At 38.9% G+C, this 26,184-nt stretch overlaps 1 protein-coding gene across 1 annotated transcript; it reads left to right on the forward strand.

Moving 5' to 3' along the window:
* Window positions 1-21: 21 nt before the first annotated feature.
* POLR3C (RNA polymerase III subunit C) lies at window positions 22-25,271 on the forward strand. The gene is made up of 15 exons (XM_036924394.2): window positions 22-167; window positions 1,138-1,304; window positions 1,815-2,070; window positions 2,181-2,366; window positions 3,453-3,541; window positions 19,017-19,121; window positions 19,244-19,336; window positions 20,479-20,559; window positions 20,808-20,859; window positions 21,384-21,444; window positions 21,863-22,013; window positions 22,763-22,864; window positions 22,980-23,029; window positions 23,465-23,614; window positions 25,119-25,271. Exons 2-15 carry the CDS (start codon window positions 1,158-1,160, stop codon window positions 25,198-25,200), a joined length of 1,605 nt encoding a protein of 534 aa, XP_036780289.2. The 5' UTR covers window positions 22-167; window positions 1,138-1,157; the 3' UTR covers window positions 25,201-25,271.
* Window positions 25,272-26,184: the final 913 nt, after the last annotated feature.

The following is a 26,184-nucleotide window of genomic DNA, read 5'->3' on the forward strand; positions in this document are numbered from 1 at the left end:
CCCGAAAACCACCGAAACTCTAGGGTAGAGCGGCACACGTTCTCCCCCTTTCCGCATTCTCCTCGTCGTCGGTCTTTTTGCGAGAAAGGGCGGTCGGTTTCCCCTCTTCCCGGACCGCTAGTGGGAGCCGCACGAAACCAACCGCGTTAGATTGCATTGACACAAAGGTTAGTGGAAAATGCTGTCTGAACAAGACGGCCCTGTCTCTGGTTAAAAAGACAAATTCCGGAAAAGGAGTCTGCGTAAAAGGTAGTGAAGAGCCAGGAGCCAAGCTCCTAGGATGGCAAAAGGGTCTGGGGATACCCTCCCAAGCGGATGAGGATACTGAGTCTAAGAGGCAATGAGGAACTGGATTCTGAGGAAATGGGAGAAATAAATGAACAAACAATGTTTGGTAGCACTTGTGATAATAAGGAAGTAATTATGCAGTCAACTACGTCTGTTTCTGCTTGTGTCTACTTTGTCAAGGAGTAGAAATTTCAGAATTAAATACAGCCCTGCAAACAACATACTTCAGCTCCTATTTGGAACACCCTATTGGGAAGCCCTCAATTTCTTTGCCTCAGTTGTCATTTCATTTATGGATTGGCCTTAATACTTCCAAGCAATGAAATTAAGGTCTATTACAGATCGCAAAGCCAGTAATGAAAATTAGAATCACACATAATCCCATAAAGATGAATCTGGTATATCATCTTCCATTCTATTTTTCTATGCATACATGTTTTTCACAATAACTGAATTTTCCTCTACATTTTGCTTTGTAGCCTGCTTCTTTTACTTAGTGAACAATTTTCAATGGTAGGATATATTATACTTCATTTTAAATGTTGGCATAGTACTCCTTTGTATGGGTATACCGTAATTTATTAAATTAATCCCTTACTGTTAGATGTTAGGTTGTTTCCAGTATATCAGTATTCTAAAAAGAACTATAATGACATCTTTTTATTATTTCCTTGGAACAGAGTATCTAAAATGAAATTATTAGGTTGAAGGTATGCAAGATTTTAAGTATGACATTATATTTGATATATAATGTTAAATTGCTCTCCAGAAAGAACATGAATTTGCACTCAGCAGCTCTACTCCCAACATGAAAGAAACTGTCCATCATATGGTCTTTCCTTTTTCTAGCCCTGAGACTCCTCAGCACAATGACTCACGCAGAAATTAAATTGTGTTCTTTGTTGCTGCAAGAGCATTTCGGAGAGATTGTAGAAAAAATTGGAGTCTACCTAATCAGAACTGGCAGCCAGCCCCTGAGAGTAATAGCCCATGACACAAGAACATCACTGGATCAGGTATGTTTGGATGATATTAATTTGCTTGCTTTTATCTACCTTTGAATATTGTTACTCCCTACACCCACAAAATGGAAAAGGGGGCAGTCCTACCCTAGGATCAGAGCAGTGTTATTTGGGGTAAAGAAAAGGAGATGTAGGCCCAAGGTTCTACTTCTCAAAGTGTTCCTGTCTCATTGTGACTTCTTAGGCAAGTCTTTGCTCTTCCAATACTATATCTCATTTATTCATAATGAGATTTCTATCAAGCTCAGTACTACTTTTAAGGAATGAGAATAATAAAGGGAAGTAAATTGTACTTTGAAAGATCATATGAGCATCATAGCAAGGAATATTCCTCATTTCTTCTATTGACATGTTGTTCTTACTAGCTATTCCAGTGGAAAGAAGGGAAGAAATACAGAGATTCTTATCCAGCCATTTCCTTATGCTTAGTAAACTGTAACAAAAATTGCCAGCAATAGTAAGCTGTTTTTTCAGATCTCCCTCTTTTTTTGGGGTCCTATCTAGGTAAAAAAAGCCCTTTGCGTCCTTATCCAACATAATTTAGTGATATATCAAGTGCACAAACGTGGTGTGGTGGAGTATGAAGCCCAGTGCAGCCGGGTGTTGCGAATGCTTAGGTATCCACGGTACATCTATACTGCCAAAACACTGTACAGTGACACTGGAGAGCTAATTGTTGAAGAGCTGCTGTTGAATGGGAAAATGACAATGTCAGCTGTTGTGAAGAAAGTGGCAGACCGGCTCACAGAGACTATGGAGGGTCAGTACTGTATCCACAACTATTTGCAAAAGCATAGATTGGCTGGCTGTAGGAGTGGACACTCCACTATCTTAGACCATCTCACCTGCATCTTTCCTCCTGTTGTACAGATGGCAAGACCATGGACTATGCTGAGGTATCAAACACATTTGTGCGACTAGCAGACACACACTTTGTGCAGCGTTGCCCCTTGGTGCCTGCCACTGAGAATTCAGATCCTGGGCCACTGCCGCCTGCTCCCAACCTTGTCATCAATGAAAAGGATATGTACGTGGTTCCTAAACTGAGCTTGATAGGTAAGGAATTTTGATCCCTGTAACTGTGACTTGCCCTATTTGTGGATTCTTCCTCAATGATTGTTAAGTGAATAAATGAATCAATAGAGCAGTTTTACCAAGGATTGACTCTCTGCCAGGTGCTGTGGTATATATAAAATGATGAACAAAAAACATCATGGTCCCTGCCCATGGGGCTTAAGTCTAGTGTAGGAAAGTTACATTAACCAAATAACCATGCAGATGTGTAATTAACAAACTGATAAGTACTATGAAGGGGAAGTATGAGGTGTTATGAAAATATGTAACAGAATATGTATAGAGAGAGACAGGGAGAGAGAGAGACACCAGATTTATCGGGTTTAGGGCACATCCTTCTTAGAGAAAGTGACATTTGAGCTAGGATTTGAAGCAGAAGTAGGAACCGACCAGTGAGATAAGATATGAAGGGGAGCAACATAAGCATTTTTGGCAAAAGGAATAGTATGTAGTGAGAAAAAAAATAGGATATTTCAGGAAATAAGGTCAGTGTAGTTAAAACATTGTGAGCAAGATAAAGAGAGCCATGTGATAAGATTAGAGAGACAGACGGGCTAGATCAAATAAGACCTTGTAGAGCATTTGTTCTTTATCCTAAGGCAAAGGAAACCCACTAAAAGATTTTAAAGGACGTGACATGATCTAATTCGCATTTTAAAAGATTTTTCTGTCTGCAGGAAGGATGCAGCAAAGGTAAATATAGACAAACCAGTGAAAAATTAGATACCATTAGATACAGAAGGCGTGAGGAAGACAAGGGTTAAGAATGACATCTATGTGTCTGACTTGTGTATGTGAGAGGATGATGATGCTATTCACTGTGAAAGGAAGCATTACAGCAGGAGCAGTTTGAGAGAGAAAGATTATGAATTTCTTTTTGAACATGTTGAGTTTCAGGTGACTTCATCATTAACTTGAATATCTTGTAGTTCATCAGTCTCTTCAGCAACTCTAACCTAGAGGCAGCTACAGATGTCTTTGAGACGGAGAGACACCTACTGTCCTGTTCAGTCATTTACTGTCAACATATGAGATGTAGCTTAACTGTTCAGCTGTTGCCTTCGGCAGGGAAAGGTAAAAGGAGGAGATCATCTGACGGAGAAGCTGCTGGGGAGCCCAAGGCCAAGAGACCAAAGCATACCACCGAAAACAAAGAGGTAATGGGGCTTTGATTAGGAGTCCTCACACTGAGGCAAGCCAGAAAGAACAATAAGATAACAAACCCCAGGGGAGCTTAAAGGTTCCTGGGTTGAGAAGTAGTAGGATGCTGTATTTCATTAAACATTGGCTGAGAATAGACTAACAAATAATGAACTCCATTGCCATCTCCCATCTGAGGCTTAGCTTAACTTCAATCATTGGACAGAGGTAACAGCTTATGCCAAAAAAAGGGCCTAGAAGAAGTTTAAGTTGTTTCAGTATGGCTGGAACACAGAGGTCAGTGGGGGCCAGTAGTGAGAAATGAGTCTAGAAAGATAACATATAAGCCTGAGCTTTTATATTCATATGCCTTCTCAGCATCCCTATAAAGGTATCTAATAAGCATCTCAAATTAGTATGACCACAACAGAATAATTGACTTCCCCCTCCCAAATATCTATTCCCTTCTAAACTTTCCTAATCTTAATAAAAGACACCACCGGGGCCAGCCACGTGGGACACTGCCATTTGCTTAGGCCAAAATCCTAGAAACCATCCAGTCTGTCAGTAAAATCCATCAGTCCAGTTTCCAAAATTACATCAAATCCAACTATTTCTCACCATTCCCACTGCTGTTAGCCTAGTCCAAACCACTGTCATCTCTAGTCAACACTTTGCCCACACTCTCCAAAATGATCTACTTGTATTACCTACTTAAGAGCCAAAATGATTATCTAAGTTGTTTTTTTTTAAACCCAACACATCATTTAGAGTCTTATAATAACTTCTCCTTACTCTTAGAAGAAACTTAAGTCTTTATGATGTACTATTAAGCTTTACATAAGCTGGGTCTTTACATGATCTGCTGAAGATAAGGCTTTCCAACCTCAGCCTCTCCATGCTTCCTCTTATTTGCATGTTCCAGCTTCTGTCTTTCTGTTCTGAAACATGTCATACTTTTTCCACTCTTCAGGCATTTGCCTGAAAAAAGCAGAGGATTTCTTCTGTCTCAAATGCTTGTCCTCCAGATCTTCATGTAATTGCCACATTTTCATCATTCAGCTCTCAGCTCAAATACTGTTTTCTTAGCCCTCAAGCACCATTGCCCCTCCTCTACTCAGGTCTCTACCATACATTTTTTCATTTTATCTTCACAGCATTTTTAAGTATCAAATTATTATTTATGTATATGTTTGTCTGTCTACTCCCTATAAATTCCTTGAAGGTAATATCTTCTCCCTAGCACTTGATATACTGGCAAGACATCAATAAACATTTCTTGATTAACTGAGACGTTTGGACTTCATCCTGAAAGCAACAGGGAACCACTGATAGAATTTTGTTTTCTGTTTTATTTTTCATTTTTTATTTTTTTTAAGTCATTGAAATACAATCTTATGATGGTTTCAAGTACATAACACAATGGTTCAACATTTATTCATATTATCAGATCCTTACCCCTCTATTACAGTCACTGTCTATCAAGGTAGTGAGATGTTACAGAGTTATTAATTGTATTGTCTGTACTATACTACCATAGCCATGACCTACCTATATTGTGACTGAGAATTACTATGCCCCTTAATTCCTTTCTCCCTCTCCACGTCACCCTCCCCAAGCCCTCCCCTTTGGTAACCACAAGTTCCTTTGTGGTGTCTATGAGTCTACTGCTATTTTGTCCCTTCTGTTTTGCTTTGTTTTTATACTCCACAAATGAGTGAATTCATTTGGTATGGCTTTCTCCACCTGGCTTATTTCACTGAGGATAATACCCTCTAGGTCCATCCATGTTGTTGTAAATGGTGGGATTTCTTTTCTTCTTATGCCTGAATAATATTCCATCATGTATATGTACCACCTCTTCTTCATCCATTCATCTATTGATGGACACATAGGTTGCTTCCATATCTTGACTATTGTAAATAGTGCAGCAATAAACAGGGGTGCATGTGTCTTTTCAAATCAGGGATCTTATTTTCTTTGGCTGGGACACGTGGACTTCTGTTTTTAGTGTTTTGAGGAACCTCCATATTACTTTCCACAATGGTTGAACCAATTTACATTCCCACCAAGAGTGTTGGAGGGTTCCCCTTTCTCCACATCCTCCCAGCATTTGTTGTTTCTTGTCATTTGGATAGTGGTCATCCTAACTGGTGTGAGATGGTATCTTATTGTGGTTTTAATTTGCATTTCCCTGATGATTAACTATGAGGAGCATCTTTTCATGTGCCTGTTGGCCATCTGTTATTTCTTCTTTGGAGAAGTGTCTATTCAGGTCCTCCACCCATTTCTCAGTCGGGTTATTTGTTTTTTGGGTTGTTGAGGTGTATGAGTTCTTTATATATTTTGGATGTTAACCCATTATTGGATAAATCGTTTACGAATATATTCTCCCATACTGTAGGATGCCTTTTTGTTCTGCTGATGGTGTCCTTTGCTGTACAGGAGCTTTTTAAAGTTTGATGTAGTCCCACTTCTTCATTTTTTACTTTGTTTCCCTTGCCGGAGGAGATGTGTTCAGAAAAAAGTTGTTCATGTTTACATTCAAGAGATTTTTGCCTGTTTTCTTCTAAAGAGTTTTACAGTTTCATCACTTACATTCATGTCTTTGATCCATTTTGAGTTTATTTTTGTGTATGGAGTTAGACAATAATCCATTTTCATTCTCCTGTATGTAGTTGTCCAGTTTTACTGACACCAGTTGTTAAAGATGCAGTCTTTTCCCCACTGTATATTCATGGCTCCTTTATCATATATAAATTAACCATATATGTGTGGGTTTATATCTGGGCTCTCTATTCTGTTCCATTGATCTATGGATCTGTTCTAGTGGCCAGTACCAAACTGTTTTGATTACTGTGACTTTGTAGTAGAGCTTGAAGTGAGGGAGCATAATCCCCCCCCAGCTTTGTTCTTCTTTCTCAGGATTGCTTTGGCTATTTGGGGTCTTTTGTGGTTCCGTATGAATTTTAAAACTATTCTAGTTTATTGAAGAATGCTGTTGCTCTTTTGATAGGGATTGCATTGAATCTGTAGATTGCTTTAGGCAGGATGGCTATTTTGACAATATTAATTCTTTCTATTCATGAGCACAGGATAGATTTCCATTTATTGGTGTCTTCATTAATTTCTCTCATGAATGTGTTATAGTTTTCAGAGTAAAGGTCTTTCACTTCCTTAGTTAGGTCTATTCCTAATTATTTAATTCTTTTCCATGCAATTGTAAATGAAGTTGTTTTCCTGATTTCTCATTCTGCTAATTTGTTGTTAGTATATAGGAATGCAACAGATTTCTATGTATTAATTTTGTATCCTGCAACTTTGCTGAATTCAGCTATTACTTCTAATAGTTTTTTGGTGGAGTCTTTAGGGTTTTCCATGTATAATACCACGTCATCTGTAAACAGTAACTTCTTCCTTTCCAATCTGGATGCCTTTTATTTCTTTGTGTTGTCTGATTGCTGTGGCTAAGACCCAAGAACTATGTTGAAGAAAAGTGAGGAGAGTGGGCATCCTTGTCTTGTTCCCGATCATAAAGGAAAAGCTTTCAGCTTTTTACTGTTAAGTATGATGTTGGCTGTGGGTTTGTCATATGTGGTCCTTATGTTGAGGTACATACCCTCTATTCCCATTTTGTTAATTTTTATCATGAATGGATGTTGAATTTTGTCAAATGCTTTTCAACATCCATGGAAATGGTCACGTGATTTTTGTCCTTTCTGTTCATGTGATGTATGATAATGATTGATTTATGAATATTGTACCATCCTTGCATCCCTGGAATAAATTCTACTTATCATGATGGATGATCTTTTTGATGTATTTTTGAATTAAGTTTGCTAATATTTTGTTGAGTATTTTTGCATCTATGTACATCAGGGATATTGGTCCATAATTTTATTTTTTTGTGGTGTCTTTGTCTGGTTTTGGTATTAGAGTGATGCTGGCCTCATAGAATAATTTTGGAAGTAGTCCCTCCTTTTCTACTTTTTGGAATACTTTAAGAAGGATAGGTATTAGCTCTTCTTTAAATGTTTGATAAAATTCAGCTGTGAAGCCATCTATGCCAAGGATTTTGTGTTTAGGTAGTTAATTTTGATTACCAATTTGATTTCGTTGCTGGTAATTGGTCTGTTTAGATATTCTGTTTCATCTTGGGTCAGTCTTAGAAGGTTGTATTTTTCTAGGAAGTTGTCCATTTCTTCTAGGTTGTCCAACGTAATTTTTCATAGTATTCTCTAATAATTCTTTGTATTTCTGTGGTGTCCATTATGATTATTCCTTTTTCATATCTGGTTCTGTTTAATGTGTGTACACTCTCTTTTTTTCTTGGTAAGTCTGGCTAGGGGTTTATCTATTTTGTTTATTTTCTCAAAGAACCAGCTCTTGGTTTCATTGATTCTTTCTGTTGTTTTATTCTTCTCAATTTTATTTATTTCTGCTCTGATGGCCATTCCTCTACTGACTTTGGGCTTCATTTGTTCTTTTTTTCTAGCTTCTTTAATTATGACTTTGGACTGTTTATTTGGGGTTCTTGTTTCTTGTGGTAAGCCTGTACTGCTATGTACTTTCCTCTGAGAACTGCCTTTGCCTGCATCCCACAGGTTTTGAGCTGTTGAGTTGTTTTCATTTGTCTCCATATTTTGCTTGATCTGTTTTAATTTGGTCATTGATCCATTGATTATTTAGAAGCATGTTGTTTGGCCTCCATGTCTTTGTAGGGTTTTTTTTGTTTTCTTTGTGTAATTTATTTCAAGTTTCATACTGTTGTGGTCTGAGAAGCTGCTTGATACAATTTCAATCTTTCTGAATTTATTAAGGCTCTTTTTGTTGCCTAGTATTCTGGAGAACATTCCATGTACACTAGAGAAAAATGTGATATACTGCTTTTGAGTGGAGTGTTCTATAGATATCTGTTAAGTCCATCTGATCTAATGTGTTGTTCAGTGCTCCTGTTTGTTTCATTATTTTCTGCCTGGTTGATCTATTGGTGTGAGTGGTATGTTAAAGTGTCCTAAAATGAATGTGTTTTAGTCTGTTTCCCCCTTTAATTATTTTAGTATTTGTTTTACATATTGAGGTGCTCCTCTATTGGGTGCATAGATATTTATAATGGTTATATCCTCTTGTTGGACTGACCCCTCTAGATGTAATGTCCTTCTTTGTCTCTTGTTACTTTCTTTGTTTTGAAATCTGTTTTGTCTGATATAAGTACTGCTCCTTGTGCTTTTCTCTCCCTATTATTTGCATGAACTATCTTTTTCCATCTCTTCACAGTTAGTCTTTGTATGTCCTTGGGTCTGATATGACTCTCTTGTAGGCAGCATATAGATGTGCCTTGTTTATATCCATTCTGCCACTCTATGTCTTTTGTTGGTACATTCAGTCCATTTACATTTAAGGTGATTATTAATAGATATGTACTTATTGCCATTGTAAGCTTTAGATTTGTGGTTACCAAAGGTTCAAGGGTAGCTTCCTTATATCTAACAGTCTATCTTAAATCACTAACTACTCTATTTCAAACACAATCTAGAGGTACTTATTCTTCCCCCTTCTTCCTCCTCCACACTTTATTTATTAGGTATCATATGCTATACTTTTTGTGTGTACCTTGACTGATTTTGTGAATAGTTGATTTAATTTTGTACTGGCTTGGTAACTAATTGGTCTACTACCTTTACTGTGGGTCTTTTTCCTCTGGTGACAGCTTTTTAGCCTTAGGAACATTTCCATCTACAGCAGTCCCTTTCACATACCCTTTAGGGCTGGCTTAGTGGTGATGAATTCCTTCAACTTTTGTCTATCTGGAAATTGTTCAATCCCTGCTTCAAATTTAAATGATAGTCTTGCTGGGTAGAATATTCTTGGTTGGAGGTCTTTCTGTTTCATTGCATTAAATATATCATTCCATTCCCTTCTGGCCAGTAAAGTTTCTGCGGAGAAGTCTACTGATAGCATGATCGGGTTTCCTTTACAAGTAATTAATTTCTCTCCCTGGCTGCTTTCAGTACTCTCGTTTTCCTTGATCTTTGCCATTTTACTGTACATCTTGGTGGTGTCTTCCTGGGGTTCCTTTTGTTAGAGGTTCTCTGTGCTTCCATGACCTGATTGTCTATTTCCTTCCCCAGATTGGGGAAGTTTTGAACAATTACTGCCTCAAAGAGACTTTCTATCCCTTTGTCTCCCTCTTCTCCTTCTGATACTTCTGTTACATGAATATTGTTCATTTGGATTGGTCACACAGCTCTCTTATTATTTCATTTCTAGAGATCCTTTTTTCTGTTTTTCGGATTCATTGTTTACTTTTTCACTAATTTACATTTCATTTATAGCTTCCTCAACCTGTAATAATCTGTGAAATTCCTCCATTGTATGTTTCATTTCAAATACTGTGTTTTTTTTTTTACCTCTGAGTGACTCTTTTGCAGGTCTTTTTGTTGAGATCCTCCCTGAGTTCTTGAATATTTTTCTGTAGATCCATGAGCATGTTTATGACTTTTACTTTGAAATCTTTATCAAGAAGATTGGTGATTTGAGTTTCACTCAACCCTCTTCCTGGTGTTTAGTCTTGTAGTTTTGTTTGGACCAGATTCCGCTGATTCTTCATTTTTTTAGTGTTTCCTATGGAATAATAACTTTATAGAGGAGGCACCCTCTAGTGCCCAGAAGCTCAAGACACTTTACTTTTCTGTGAGGGAGCCCCTAGCTGTTAGTGTGCTGGGTGGGGTGCCTTTCTGGCTTGTACTGATCTGATTTCAGGCAGGCTGTGTGAGCTGTCAGCTGATTGTGTGCATAGGGAGGAATCTTGGGGCTGCACCACTGGAAGTTGCTGTGAGCAGGGCCCTCTCCACCCAGCCTGCAGCAATAGCAGGCCTGAGGCAAGTGGGACCAGCACCTGCCGGGAGCAAGGAGTTCCCTGGGCTGGCACCCAGAGGCAGTTCCCCAGCTGTCCCAAAACAGGGCTAAGAAAGCTGGGAGGGTCTCCCTCTGCTACCTGGGAGCAAGGTCTGACTGCACTGTCGGCTACCAGGCCACACACTACAGGGAAGAGCCTCGGGGCTGCATTTCCAGCAAGGGGGACGGAGCATCTGGGGCTCCTGAGAGTTACTAACCTTTGGGGCTAGGGCAGGCTGAGGCATTTTGTCCACCTGCCCTTTCTCCTGAGCAGAGAGCTCTGTGTAACCCTTCTCCCTCTGGTGGCCTTCTCACAGCTAGGAAGTCTTTCAGACTACCCACTTTGCTTTTATTTTGCAGGCCAGTAGACCATACCTGTTCTCCACAAGTGGCTGGAATCTCAGCCTCAGGTGTTCTGCCTGTCTTTGTTGTCCAGACCCACTAATCACCAGAGCACCATGTAACGTGGGTTCATGTTCCCAGAGCAGATCTGCAGGGCCAGGTGTTCAGCAGTCCTGTACTCCTACTCCCTCCCTACTCTATTCCTCTTCCTCCATCCTGTGGGCTGGGGTCGGGGGAGGGCTTGGATCATGCCAGATCTCAGCTTTGCCACTTTATCCTTTTCTGTGTGATCTCTTCTTTCCCAGATGTAGGTAGTCAGTTCTGCAGTCTTCAGCTCATTTTCAGGTTTAGTTGTATTTGCTCTATTTTTTTGCTCTATGTGATTTGGGAAAAGGTCTCTGCCTTGCCTTCTGACTTTGCCATCTTTTTCCCAGAATCGAACCATTGGTAGATTTTAACCAGGAGAATGAAGTGACTAGATTTATGTTTTCAAAAGATAACTAGCTTCATGGTTCATAATTTGTCCAACTCCATGGATGGATTTCAGAGAGTCCACCTATACTTGTGCATATGTGCATTTTTCTGTAGAGCACTCCCTAGCTTTCTTCAGATTCTTCAAGGTAACTGTGACCCCAAAAAAGGTAAAAAAGCACTACTCTGTGAGAAATGGGGAGAACGATGCAAAAAGAACAAGATTAAAAGCAGAAAACTGAGTTATCCTTTTTATAGCTTCCATTATGTTAAAAAAAATGAAAACCAGTTAGGAGGCTGTTATAGTAACCCAGGTGAGCCGTGATTGGAGCCTAAAATAAGATAATGACTGTCAGGATAAAGAAAAGTAGACATCTGATAAACATAAAGGATAAAACTTGGTAGTTGGATGATAGATAAGGGAGAGCAAGAGGTTAGGGTTGATACTCAAGTTTCTAACTTCAGAAATTGGGTTGGCTGCAGTACACTTAGCTGAAAATTTTCTAAAAGAATAGTTTTGGGGAATAGGGGGCAGCTCAAATAGGCAGTTGAGTTTATGCGTCTGGAGCTTGGTAGAGAGTTCTTTAATTACGTAATAGATTTGGAAGTCTATCAACAGTTGAATTGAAGTCTTGAGAGCAGATAAAATCACCTAAGAAGAATACATAGAGTTAAAAAGAAAAGAGGGCTATGGACCAAACCCTGGTGAACATAGGTAGACTAATAAAGAGTTTCCAGAATGGTTTACAGGCGCACCAACAAAGAATGATGTCATAAAATCTAAGGAGCCACATAGTTCAGGAATAGAAAATACCCAACCATGTAATATGCTTCAGAATGATGAAATAAGATAGAACTGAAAAGTATTCTTTGACTTTAGCAACAGGTAAGTCCTTGGGGACCTTGGCATTTGGTATAATGGAAATGGGTTGAATAAATATGGGGTTGGGTATACAGCGGGGATAGCCAACTCTCTGAGAAGGAAAAGGAGGGAAGGCATAGGGTAAGAGTATTCTTTTAGAATGGAGGAACTTTGCACAAGACAAAGGCTGACGGGAAGAAGGCAGTAAAGACCAAAGATTTAGTGGAGGAGAAGAGAGAAGAGCTGGGTTCCTGAGAATGCAGGAGAGAGTAAGGTCTAGTGTACCAGTATGGGTATTAACCTTCCATAAAAGGAGAAACATTCGTCCACTGTGATAAAAGTGGGTAAAAATACACATTTAAAAAAAAAAAGAAAGTGTGGGAGGAGCCAAGATGGCAGCGTGAGTAGGGCAGTGGAAATCTCCTTCCAAAACCATATATATTTTTGAAAATACAACACATACAACTATTCCTAAAAGAGAGACCAGAATATACAGTACAACAGCCAAGCTACATCTACACCTGCGATAACCCAGTGCCTCATGAAGGGGGTAAGATACAAACTGTGGCCCGGCAGGACCCAAGCACGCCCCCCTCCCCAGCTCCCTGCTGGGAGGAGAGGATTTGGAGTGGGGAAGGGGAGGGAGCCCAGGACTGCTAAATACCCAGCCCTACTCATCCACACCGAGAGTGCAGACACACAGTGCATGGTGTGCTAGATATTAGGGAAACAGAACAGTAAAATCTGCAAGCGGGTTCCCACAGCAGGCGCCCCTGGGACAAAAGAAAAGCGAGTGCTTTTTGAAAGTCTTAAAGGGACAGAAGCCTCACAGGTGGACAGGAGCGTCCCGGCACACTCAGCCCAGCAGCTGGGAATCCCGGGGAACTCTGGGTGCCCTAACCCCCTGGGCAACAGCGCGGCCTTGAGGCCCCTCATGGCAATAAACAACCTCCCACCCGTTCCCCCTCCGGAATGGTCCCACCATAGCAGAGCGGCAGCCTGAGACCGGCCCCGCCCACAGCACCCACGCAGAGCTGCCTCCACAGCCGCTGGAGCCAGACTCAGAGGCCCCGGCAACACGCAGCTGCCCAGCAAAAGCCACTAGGGGTCGCCGTTCTCGCAGGAGAGGAAGGCAATGAGCAAGCGGGAAGGGACTTTGTTCTCCCAACTAACACACGTGCCAACTGTCCATGACTACCTCAATCGCCATGAAAAGGCAGACGAATTTGATCAAAACCAGAATCACACAGACATCCCCTGAGAGGGAACCTGGGGAGATAGATTTAACCAATCTTCCTGAAAAAGAATTCAAAATAAATGTCATAACCATAGAGATAGAGCTGCACAGAAAAATGCAAGAGCTAATGGATAAAGTTGAGAGGATGAATACAGAAATAAAAAAATCTCCGGAAGAACTTAAAAGCAGAATGGACGAGGTGCAAGAGGGCGTTAATGGAATAGAAATCAGAGAACAGGAACGCAGAAAAGCTGACACAGAGAGAGATAAAAGGATCTCCAGAAATGAAAGAATATTAAGAGGACTGTGTGACCAATCCAAATGGAACAATATCCGCATTACACGGGTACCAGAAGAAGAAGAAGAGAGAGAAAAAGGGATAGAAAGTGTCTTTGAAGAAATAATTGTTGAAAAATTCCCCAATCTGGGGGAGGAAATAGTTGCTCAGACCACAGAAGCGCACAGAACTCCCAACAGAAGGGACCCAAGGAGGACAACACCAAGACACATAATAATTAAAAATTAAAATGGCAAAGATGAAGGACAAGGACAGAGTATTAAAGGCAGCCAGAGAGAGAAAAAAGATCACCTACAAAGGAAAACCCATCAGGCTATCATCAGACCTCTCAACAGAAACCTTACAGGCCAGAAGAGAATGGCATGATATACTTAATGCAGTGAAACAGAAGGGCCTTGAACCAAGAACACTGTATCCAGCATGATTATCACTTAAATATGAAGGAGGGATTAAACAATTCCCAGACAAGCAAAAGTTCAGGGAATTTGCTTCCCATAAACCACCTCTACAGGGTATTTTAAAGGGACTGCTCTAGATGGAAGCAATCCTAAGGCTACATAGATGTCACCAGAGAAAATAAAATCACAGCAAAGAAAGCAATCCAACCAAATACTAAATAAAGGCAAAAAAATAAAATGAACTACCCACAAAAGCAGTCAAAGGAAACACAAAAGAGCACAGAATAAAACACCTAACATAAAGAACGGAGGAGGAGGAATAAGAAGGGAGAGAAATAAAGAATTATCAGACTGTTTACAATAGCTCAATAAGTGAGTTAAGTTAGACGGTAAGATAGAAAAGAAGCTAACCCTGAACCTTTGGTAACCACAAATCTAAAGCCTGCAATGGCAATGAGTACATATCTTTCAATAATCACCCTAAATGTAAATGGACTGAATGCACCAATCAAAAGACACAGAGTAATAGAATGGATAAAAAAGCAAGACCCATCTATATGCTGCTTACAAGAGACCCACCTCAAACCTTAAGACACACACAGACTAACAGTCAAGGGATGGAAAAATATATTTCATGCAAACAATAGGGAGAAAAAAGCAGGTGTTGCAGTACTTGTATCAGACAAAATAGACTTCAAAACAAAGTAAGTAACAAGAGATAAAGAAGAACATTACGTAATGATAAAGGGCTCAGTCCAACAAGAGGATATAACCATTATAAATATATATGCACCCAATACAGGAGCACCAACATATGTGAAACAAATATTAACAGAATTAAAGGAGGAAATAGAATGCAATGCATTCATTTTAGGAGACTTCAACACACCACTCACTCCAAAGGATAGATCCACCAGACAGAAACTAAGTAAGGACAGAGAGGCACTGAACAACACACTAGAACAGATGGACCTAATAGACAGCTACAGAACTCTACATCCAAAAGCAGCAGGATACACATTCTCAAGTGCACATGGAACATTCTCCAGAATAGACCACATACTAGGCCACAAAAACAGCCTCAGTAAATTCAAAAAGATTGAAATTCTACCAACCAACTTCTCAGACCACAGAGGTATAAAACTAGAAATAAATTGTACAAAGAAAGCAAAAAGGCTCACAAACACATGGAGGCTTAACAACATGCTCCTAAATAATCAATGGATCAACAACCAAATTAAAATAGAGATCAAGCAATATATGGAAAGAAATGACAACAACAACACAAAGGCCCAACTTCTGTGAGACGCAGCAAAAGCAGTTTTAAGAGGAAAGTACATAGCAATCCAGGGCTATTTAAAGAAGGAAGAACAATCCCAAATGAATAGCCTAAATTCACAATTATCAAAATAGGAAAAAGAAGAACAAATGAGTCCCAAAGTCAGCAGAAGGAGGGACATAATAAATATCAGAGAAGAAATAAATGAAATTGAGAAGAATAAAACCATAGAAAAAAAATCAATGAAACCAAGAGCTGGTTCCTTGAGAAAATAAAATAGATAAGCCTCTAGCCAGATGTGTTAAGAGAAAAAGAGAATCAACACACATCAACAGAATCAGAAACAAGAAAGGAAAAATCACAACGGACCCTACAGAAATACAAAGAATTACTAGAGAATACTATGAAAACCTACATGCTAACAAGCTGGAAAACCTAGGAGAAATGAACAACTTCCTAGAAAAATACAACCTTCCAAGACTGACCCAGGAAGAAACAGAAAATCTGAACAGACCAATTACCAGCAACGATATTGAAGTGGTAATCAAAAAACTACCCAAGAGCAAAATCCCCAGGCCAGATGGATTTACCTCGGAATTTTATCAGACGTATAGAGAAAACATAATACCCACTCTCCTTAGTTTTCCAAAAAATAGAAGAGGAGGGAATACTTCCAAACTCATTCTATGAAGCCAGCATCACCCTAATACCAAAAGCAGGCAAAAACACCACAAAAAAAGAAAATTACAGACCAATATCCATGATGAACATAGATGCAAAAATACTCAACAAAATATTAGCAAACTGAATTCAAAAATACATCAAGAGGATCATACACCATGACCAAGTGGGATTCATCTCAGGGATGCAAGGGTGGTACAACATTCGAAAATGCATCAACATCATCCACCACATCAACAAAAAGAAGGACAAAAATCACATGATCATCTGTATAGATGCTGAAAAAGCATTCAACAAAATTCAACATCCATTCATGATAAAACCTCTCAACAAAATGGGTATAGAGGGCAAGTACCTCAACATAATAAAGGTCATATATGATAAACCCACAGCCAACATCATACTGAACAGTGAGAAGCTGAAAGCTTTTCCTCAGAGATTGGGAACAAGACAGGGATGCCCACTCTCCCCACTGTTATTCAACATAGGTCCTAGCCACGGCAATCAGACAAAACAAAGAAATACAAGGAATCCAGATTGGTAAAGAAGAAGTCAAACTGTCACTATTTGCAGATGACATGATATTGTACATAAAAAACCCTAAAGACTCCACTCCAAAACTACTGGAACTAGTATCAGAATTTAGCAAAGTTACAGGATACAAAATTAATACACAGAAATCTGTGGCTTTCCTATACACTAACAATGAACTAACAGAAAGAGCAATCAGGAATACAATTCCAATCACAATTGCATCAAAAGAATAAAATACCTAGGAAAAAACCTAACCAAGGAAGTGAAGGACCTATACCCTGAAAACTACAAGACACTCTTGAGAGAAATTAAAGAGGACACTAACAAATGGAGACTCATCCCATGCTCTTGGCTAGGAAGAACTAATATCGTCAAAATGGCTATCCTGCCCAAAGCAATCTACAGATTCAATGCAATCCCTATCAAATTACCAACAGCATTCTTCAATGAACTGGAACAAATAGTTCAAAAATTCATATGGAACCACCTAAGACCCCAAATAGCCAAAACAATTCTGAGAAGGAAGAGTAAAGTGAGGGAGATCTCACTCCCCAACTTCAAGCTCTACTACAAAGCCACAGTAATCAAGACAATTTGGTACTGGCACAAGAACAGACCCACAAACCAGTGGAACAGAATAGAGACTCCAGACATTAACCCAAATATATATGGTCAGTTAATATATGATAAAGGAGCCATAGACATACAATGGGGAAATGACAGCCTCTTCAACAGCTGGTGTTGGCAAAACTGGACAGCTACATGTAAGAGAATGAAACTGGATCATTTTCTAACCCCATACACAAAAGTAAATTTGAAATGGATCAAAGACCTGAATGTAAGTCATGAAACCATAAACTCTTAGAAAAAGACATAGGCAAAAATCTCTTGGACATAAACATGAGCGACTTTTTTATGGACATATATCCCCAGGCAAGGGAATCAAAAGCAAAAATGAACAAGTGGGACTATATCAAGCTGAAAAGCTTCTGTACAGCAAAGGACACCATCAGTAGAAAAGGTATCCTACAGTATAGGAGAATATATTCATAAATGACAGATCCGATAAAGTCTTGACATCCAAAATATATAAAGAGCTCATGCACCTCAACAAACAAAAAGCAAATACTCCAATTAAAAAATGGGCAGAGGAGTTGAACCGACACTTCTCCGAAGAAGAAATTCAGATGGCCAGCAGACACATGAAAAGATGCTCCACGTCACTAGTCATCATAGAAATGCAAATTAAACCACAATGAGATATCACCTCACACCAGTAAGGAGCGCCACCATCCAAAAGACAAACAACAACAAATGTTGGCGACAATGTGGAGAAAGGGGAACCCTCCTACACTGCTGGTGGGAATGTAAATTAGTTCAACCATTGTGGAAAGCAATATGGAGGTTCCTCAAAAAGCTCAAAATAGAAATACCATTTCACCCAGGAATTCCACTTCTAGGAATTTACCCTAAGAATTCAGCAGCCCGATTTGAAAAAGACATATGCACTCCTATGTTTATCACAGCACTATTTACAATAGCCAAAATATGGAAGTACCCTAAGTGTCCATCAGTAGATGAATGGATAAATAAGATGTGGTACATATACACAATGGAATATTATTCAGCCATAAGAAGAAAACAAATCCTACCATTTGCAACAACATGGATGTAGCTACAGGGTATTATGCTCAGTGAAATAAGCCAGGCGGAGAAAGAAAAGTACCAAATGATTTCACTCATCTGTGGAGTATAAGAACAAAGAAAACACTGAAGGAACAAAACAGCAACAGAATCACAGAACCCAAGAATGGACTAACAATTACCAAAGGGAAAGGGACTGGGGAGGATGGCTGGGAAGGAATGAATAAGCAGGGGGAAAAGAAACAGGGCATTATGATCAGCATGTATAATTTGGTGGCACGGGGAGGGCTGTACAACACAGAGAAGACAAGTAGTGACTACAGCATCTTACTCCGCTGGTTGACAGTGACTATAATGGGGTTTGTTGGGGGCACTTGGTGAAGGGGGGAGCCTAGTAAACGTAATGTTCCTCATGTAATTGTGGATTAATGATACCAAAATAAAAAAAGTAAAAAAAAAATTACATCATAGCTCTATAAAAAAAAAAGTGTGGGGATGTATGCACAAAATTGAATGAGTTTTGGCCTAATGGCTTCTATTTTCTATCTAAAATAAAAGGCAAAGTCGCCTGCTATAAGAGTGAGAAGGGAGGGATAAATGAGAGATTTGAGGATACTGGAGAAGAGTTAAAACAGAAAGATGGGAAAGGTGAGTTTAGAGAATCTCAAGTTGGGGATTATGAATTTGATGTTGTCAAGGCACTAATCCACATGATTGATTTTTCTCTAACCAATCTAGTTGCTACTGTAAAGAAAAAGAAATGGTACACAGTTAAATCCTCCAAGCTCCTCACCAGAAAACTCTTCACTGTATCTAAATGTTTCTCTCTAATCATTTTCTCCTCCTCAGCCCATTCCAGATGATGGGATTTATTGGCAAGCCAATCTTGACAGATTCCACCAGCACTTCCGGGACCAAGCCATTGTCAGTGCAGTTGCCAACAGGATGGATCAGGTGATATATAAGTGGGTGGTACAGTGACCATCAGGAACTTACTTGTCAGATGTGGCTTTTGGCAAATAGCCAGAGCCAGCGCACCAGAGTGAATTCTGAATTCCAGTTCACTTTTCAAACAGACCAGCAGTGAGATTGGGCGGACCATGCTCCGGATGAGTGAGATTACTACTCCCTCCAGTGCCCCCTTCACACAGCCACTCTCTTCCAATGAGGTGAGTTTTATGTTCTTGTCCTAGTTTTCTGACAAACTCTTGGATATTATAACATAATTATTACACATCGAGCCTTGAAAGAGTTTTTGTTGTCTGAGGTAGGATGGGGATTATCTTCAGGGGGTAGGTACTGAAATATTAGGTCTCTCAGGATCCAGCCTTTAAAAATCTTTAAACCATTCTCTTAGTCAAAAGTACAAACTGTTCTTATTGGTTCTGAGAATCTTCTTGGAATCTGAGAGCCTTGATGCTCAGGATATATTTGGCTCCTTATGTTTTATTTTTTGAATATATTAATTTTATATATTTAACTTGTTTTTAATACCTGTTTCTTAAAATACCAATATTAATATCAAATATTTTATTTATATTCTATTTCATAATACATTTATCCATATTAAATATAGTTACTCTATTTCATGTTTTTTAGCTCATTATATAACAAAAATTTAAATATAAGTTTTTTTCTGATGATGAAAGTAATTACTTAACCTATATTCAAACAGCATAGAAATATATAATTTTTTAAAAGTTTAGTTCCCCAAACTCTCAGGAGTGGTGGATATGTTCTATATCTTGTTATAAGTGGTATGATAGTTACATGGGTATACAGTTGTTAAAATTCATCAAACTGAACCTTTAATATCTGTGCTTCTTATTGTAGGATACCTCAATTTAAAAAAAAAACATATATATACTTTTGCATAATCCCAGCCCTACAGATCGTTGTTTAGTACTTTGATATATACCCTTATTCAGACCTTTTTTTATGTATAGCGTCATATATATGCAAGTGTATTTTTTTAACCAAAAAAAAATGGGATTATATTCTGCCTGCTATTTTCTAAGCTTGCTTTTTTACATATGACAGTATATGTAAACCTTCTTTCATGTCAGTATTTATAGATCTATCTCATTTTTTATAATGGCTGTATCACATTCCACTTAATGGCCATGCTGTACTTTATTTTAACCAATTCCTTATTATTGGATTGTTTCTAGTTTTTTATTCTTAGAAACAATGCTGTTATATTTTTGGACATTTTTATACTACTGATACCTAAAATTAAAGCATCTTTATTTCTGTAATGTTCACAATTCTAAGTTCCTAAACCCATTTTCACTCTCTTTTTGCTCCGTAGATCTTCAGATCTCTACCTGTTGGCTATAACATCTCTAAGCAAGTTCTTGATCAGTATCTTACTCTACTGGCAGATGATCCAGTAAGTCTGTTGTTGTTTTGTTTTATTTCTTTTTTCTGCTGTGTTTATGATTTATTTCTGCCACTGATACCTGGTATCATTCTACTATAGCTTCATTCTCTACCTAGCCTGCTCCCAGCTCAGACAATTTCTCTACTATCATCTGACAAGAAGGCTACCTGATTCGACTCTTGGCCAGATTTAGTCCTTTGGAAATAGAATCACTGGACTTCTCATTCAGTTAACACACTCTTTTTTTTTTTTTATAGCTAGAGTTCGTTGGAAAGTCTGGTGACAGTGGTGGAGGAATGTATGTCATCAGTATCCTTTCCAGTTATTTCCTTATAGTCAGGCAGTTGAAACAGAAAAGTGACTTACAGAAGAAAAGATTTGGTAGTATTTATTTGTTTATTTATTTATTTATTCATTTTATTATCATTAATCTACAAGTACATGAAGAACATTATGGTTACTAGACTCCCCCCTTCATCAGTCCCTCCCCACATTATACATGCTAATCGTAAGGCCCCCTTTCTTTTACCCTGCCCTTATGATTTGGTAGTATTTAGTATACTAAGTAACTTAGAAAGTTGAGCTATTACATTTTAATAAAGTAGAAAGGACTTTCAATTAGCCAAATTTTAGCTAAGCAAAACCCTGACTTACACACCCTAGTGTTTCTTGGTTATATAACTATGGTTTTGAAATACTTAACATACCCTAAATGAGACCAATGTGAAAAACAAAATAGCATTTAAATTTTAAATTAGAGACTTAGGAATAAAACTAAGATCACAATGACCAGGCCAAAACATTACTGAGTGACCTTAATCCTCTACGTAAAGACCTGCATAAGGCTTTAGGATCCCTAGCCACAGCCGCTCTGGAGTCCGTCGTACAAGAGAGGTAAGGGGATCACCTGATTGGGTTGGGGTCAGACACTTCCTTTCCAAGCTCCATTTGAACAAGTAATTTGATCATTATTTAAGCAACCAAAATAGGCACACCATGGCACATCCTGCCCCATTTTTCCACTAGACTGCTATGGATCCATCTGCTACTATTCACCCTAAATACCCTATTGCTTAATTCCCTGTGATTCCAATTAACCAGCCTTCCTAAAGACTTTACTCACAAATGCAGGAACTGAGGCATTCAAGTGGGTCAGCACTTGGTGACTGCATTATGATTAGCAGTGCCTTGTGATCATCAGTCTCTGGAGTTGTGAAAGAATTCTCCCATCATTGTTCTTGTCTAGCCACCATCTGTGACTAGGAGTCAAAGCTTATCTATATTGGTGTGCCATTGGCTTTCTTCATTCCAGATTTGGGTCTCGCTGTGCCAGAATATTCCGTCTAGTTTTGCAAAAGAGACATCTGGAGCAGAAGCAGGTAGAAGACTTTGCAATGATTCCAGCAAAGGAGGCAAAGGATATGCTTTATAAGATGCTCTCAGAAAATTTCATATCACTCCAGGTAATCATTAATGTAATAATCGCCAACCAGCAGAGCTGGCCTAGGGTGAGAGAAACTCCTGAGGCAAACATCTCAAGCAAACTGTTCAGCTCTGTGACAGATCAACAGAGACATAGCAAGCACTTGAAAGATAACTGGAGCTTTCACTGGTCTAGTAAAATAGTGGGACAGCCAAGAAATCACCCCAGAAACACCCTACCTTTATTTTTCTTGGTTTCTAGTCCCTCTGACGTGTCCTCCTTTCGAGCCGTAAGCTTATTATAGATTCAGTTTATCAATAGCAAATATTGGATCCTCACTATATGCAGAACCATGTGATATATCCTATGAGGAAAGAGAATGAATTTTGGAGTCAGAATCACAGCTCTGCCTCTTACCCAGTTATATTGAGCAAAATTACCTACTGTAATTTTTCCCTTCTATAAAATGGTAATGGATGATGTTAAAAGTAATATGGTTTGTTGTAAAGATCAAATACAGTCTACCTGGCATGTAAGAATTGCTTAGTAAATGTTAGTTGCCTTCTCTTTCTTCCCCACTCAGAAGACTGACTGGCAAATGCATAAAACAGGGCAGCCCAACTCTCCATGTGGCTGATTATGCCATAAACACAGATGCTGAATGACTGAGGAAGAGGAAGGTATAAATGAAAGAGAGGACTGCATAGCTCCAGATGGGACTGGGATTTACTTTGCCCAGTTCTGAAGAACATAATAATTTCTCTTATTTTTCTTTCTGTGGACAAATAGGAAATTCCCAAAACACCAGACCATGCTCCATCCAGGACCTTTTATTTATATACTGTGAACATCATGTCAGCTGCCCGAATGTTGCTGCACAGGTGCTACAAGGTAACTCTTGCAGGACCTCCCCATTCCCTCCACAGACTCACTCTCATGCCCTTTTTAGCCATTTTACCTGAACTACTTAAATGGAACAGTGTGCATCTGTCTTCTCTCCCCTCAGAGCATAGCCAACTTGATAGAAAGGAGGCAATTTGAAACCAAAGAGAACAAGTGAGTAGCATTACTCAATTCAGTTGAGTAATTACATTTTTCAAGGTCAAAGGTTTGAGGGAAAATTTCCTGTAAAAATAAAAACCGATGAAACTATAACCAGTATAGTTGTATTGAATTATTAGCTTAGGTTGCCATAAATCACAGATTAAACTTTTCTCTATATCCCCAGTGGAATAATTCTGCAGATTAAATGTACAAGAAATGTATAATTTGGCACTAAATTTTAAATGCAAATGGGAGGCAGTAAGAATTTGGGGAATGGAGTTACGTTTCTAATTATGTTTGCAGAAAATATCCTTAGAGAGTGACACACACTATCCACTTTTACCAGGAACATGGTAAGGGGGCTGGCGGAGTTATGCCCCAGGTCTAAAGGGTAAAAAAAAATCCCAAGGCTAGGGGACTTGCCTGAGAATTGTGTTTGTCTGACAGACGTCTACTAGAGAAGTCTCAGAGGGTAGAAGCCATCATTGCATCTATGCAGGCTACAGGTGCAGAGGAGGCACAGCTACAAGAAATAGAGGAGATGATCACAGCCCCTGAACGCCAACAGCTAGAGACCCTGAAACGTAATGTTAATAAGTAAGCATCATACACTTGAAACCAGTTTCAAACACCTTCCAGACAAATCTGCGTCGATATCCTGTTACTGCTCTAACTTAACATGAGCAAACATAAATTCACTATATTCTTCCCTAGCTCAGTTAACAGAATTTTTAATCCAACTGTTTTCCTAAACTAAAAAATCTAAAGACATCCTCAGCTTCTTCTTCATTAACCACACACACCCTGTTGTTCACCAAGGCTATTGATTTTACTTCAGTTATATGTCTCCAACCTGGTCTTTAATTTTGGTCCTCTTGCAGGCCTTCACCACCTCATTCCTAGACTTTTGCAATTACCCAACCCTCCCAAACCCCCATGGCCTCCCCACCCCCACCTCCACCCCAATTCATCTCTTATAAGGCTCTCTACTCTCTCCTACTCTGAATCACTCTATTTTAAATGCTTAATTGTCTCCTTATATTTGCCGCATAAAGGCTAAACTCCTTGGCCTTTCAATCTCATAGCTGCATTATCTCCATCTTCATTTGCTTTCACTCCTCATCATTGAGCTCAATAGAGTTTGCTTTGAATCTAGATCACTTTGGGGAGCACCGCCATCTTTACTAAATCTTCCAGCATATGAACATGGGAAGTCTTTCCATTTATTTAGATCTTCTTTCATTTCTTTGAACAATGTTGTTTTCAGTATTTGAGTCTTGCACTTCGTTTGTTAAATTTATTCCTAAGTATTTTATTCTCTTTTGACACTATTTTAATGTTTTCTTAATTTCATTTATTGTTCTTTGCTAGTGTGTAGAAATAAAATTGATTTTGGTGTTTTGAATTCATATCCTGCAACTTTGCTAAATTGATTTATTAGCTCTATTAGGTTTTGTGTGGATCCTTTGAGATTTCCTATAGGTAGGATCATGTCATGTGTGAACAGAAATAGCTTTTCTTCTTCCTTTCCAGTCTGGATGCCTTTTCTTTCTTTTTCTTGCCTAGCTTCCCTGGCTAACACATCCACTATGAGGTTGAATAGAAGTGAGAAGCAAACACCCTTGTGTTGTTCCTAATCATAGGGGGAAAGTTTCAGTCTTTCACCATTAAGTATGATGTAAGCTCTGGGTTTTTCATAGATAGTGTAATATCAGGTTGAGGAAGTTTCCTCCTAGTCTTAATCACTACTCACTTTAAGCCTCAGCCTTTCAGCTTCTATTTTAAAAGCACACTAGGTCCTTTTACACCTGTGTCTTTAACATGTGCCATTCTGTCCCCTGCTTGCAAGTTAAGACTATAACCTCTCCTAGAACAGAGGCTATATCTTTTGATCCTCAGCAATTTCCACAGTGGCTGGCACATAAAAGATGCTCAGTAAATGGGAGAATGATGTATTGGTTCCCTGCAGTCCACCCATTACTCTCAAAGGTAACCAAGCAATTCTCCATGGCCACACCCAGCCCAGCCTCTAATCTTAAATATGCTGATGAATGTTCAGTCTGAACACAGTTTGAACAAATACTTTCACTTTTTCATTCAGGTTGGATGCCAGTGAGATCCAGGTAGATGAAACCATCTTCCTGCTGGAGTCATACATTGAGAGCACCATGAAGAGACAATGACCCAACATAAGAGTCTTCCTCAAACGATCTGGGAGGATTGTAAAGAAAAATAAAGGAGATGCCTATATATATTCTTTGCAGTGAGATAAGTTGCAGATTCTTGTACCGAAACCCCCATCCCTAACTGCTCAGAACACACCAGAAAGAGTTTGACATATTTTTAAATTTGCTAAGCCTGTCCTAGACCCATCATATTCTCCCCCCATTCAAATCTTGGCAAGGGAAAGAAACTTAAGTCAACTAGATCCAGGAAAGAACCTTAAATCAACTAGATTAATCATCTATCAGATGCATCAGTTCCCACCAAGAAGTGGGAGTGCCAACCCTGTGTCTAAACATCCCTGGCAGTTGAAACTTCATCCTAAGCAGTTCATTCCATTTTCAAGCGGCTAGACCTGTTCTTTATTTTGTTAAGCAGTAATCTTAAACACACACAGTGTAAGGAATATAAAAGACTATCACAGAGCTGGCGATAATAGCTATTTGTGGAGCTAGCAGGTAGATTGACCCTAGCAGTCACACTAGATCCTATCGATAGAAACCATATTTAATAGCTTAAGGCTTCTAGCACATTTGAAATTATACATGTAAAACTTAGCACAAAGCCTGGCAGATGGTAAGCAATTAATAAATCACTGCCCTCCTCTTTCTTGGTTTCTTAAACAGCAATCCTTAAGTTCTCACTCTCAGTACCATGAATAGGTGATTAATATAACTGATGTAATTTGTCCCAGCAACTTCAGTTCATTTAAAGCAGTTAGGTTTTGTTTTATAAGTTCTTCAATTTCCTCCTACCAGTGTTAATTCTCTCTAACTCATTTGAATGCCAATTAATTGCCAGCCATTATACTAGATATAATATACAAAGATATAACCATTTCCACTTTTAAGCCACTCTCCATCATTTACTGAGCACCTGTTACATGCCCAGTACTGAGCCCAGCCTTAGGAATACAAAAAAGCCTTATGCCTACAGCCTAATGG

Source organism: Manis pentadactyla, chromosome 4 (genome assembly GCF_030020395.1).
Source record: "Manis pentadactyla isolate mManPen7 chromosome 4, mManPen7.hap1, whole genome shotgun sequence".
NCBI classification, from domain to species: Eukaryota; Metazoa; Chordata; class Mammalia; order Pholidota; family Manidae; genus Manis; species Manis pentadactyla.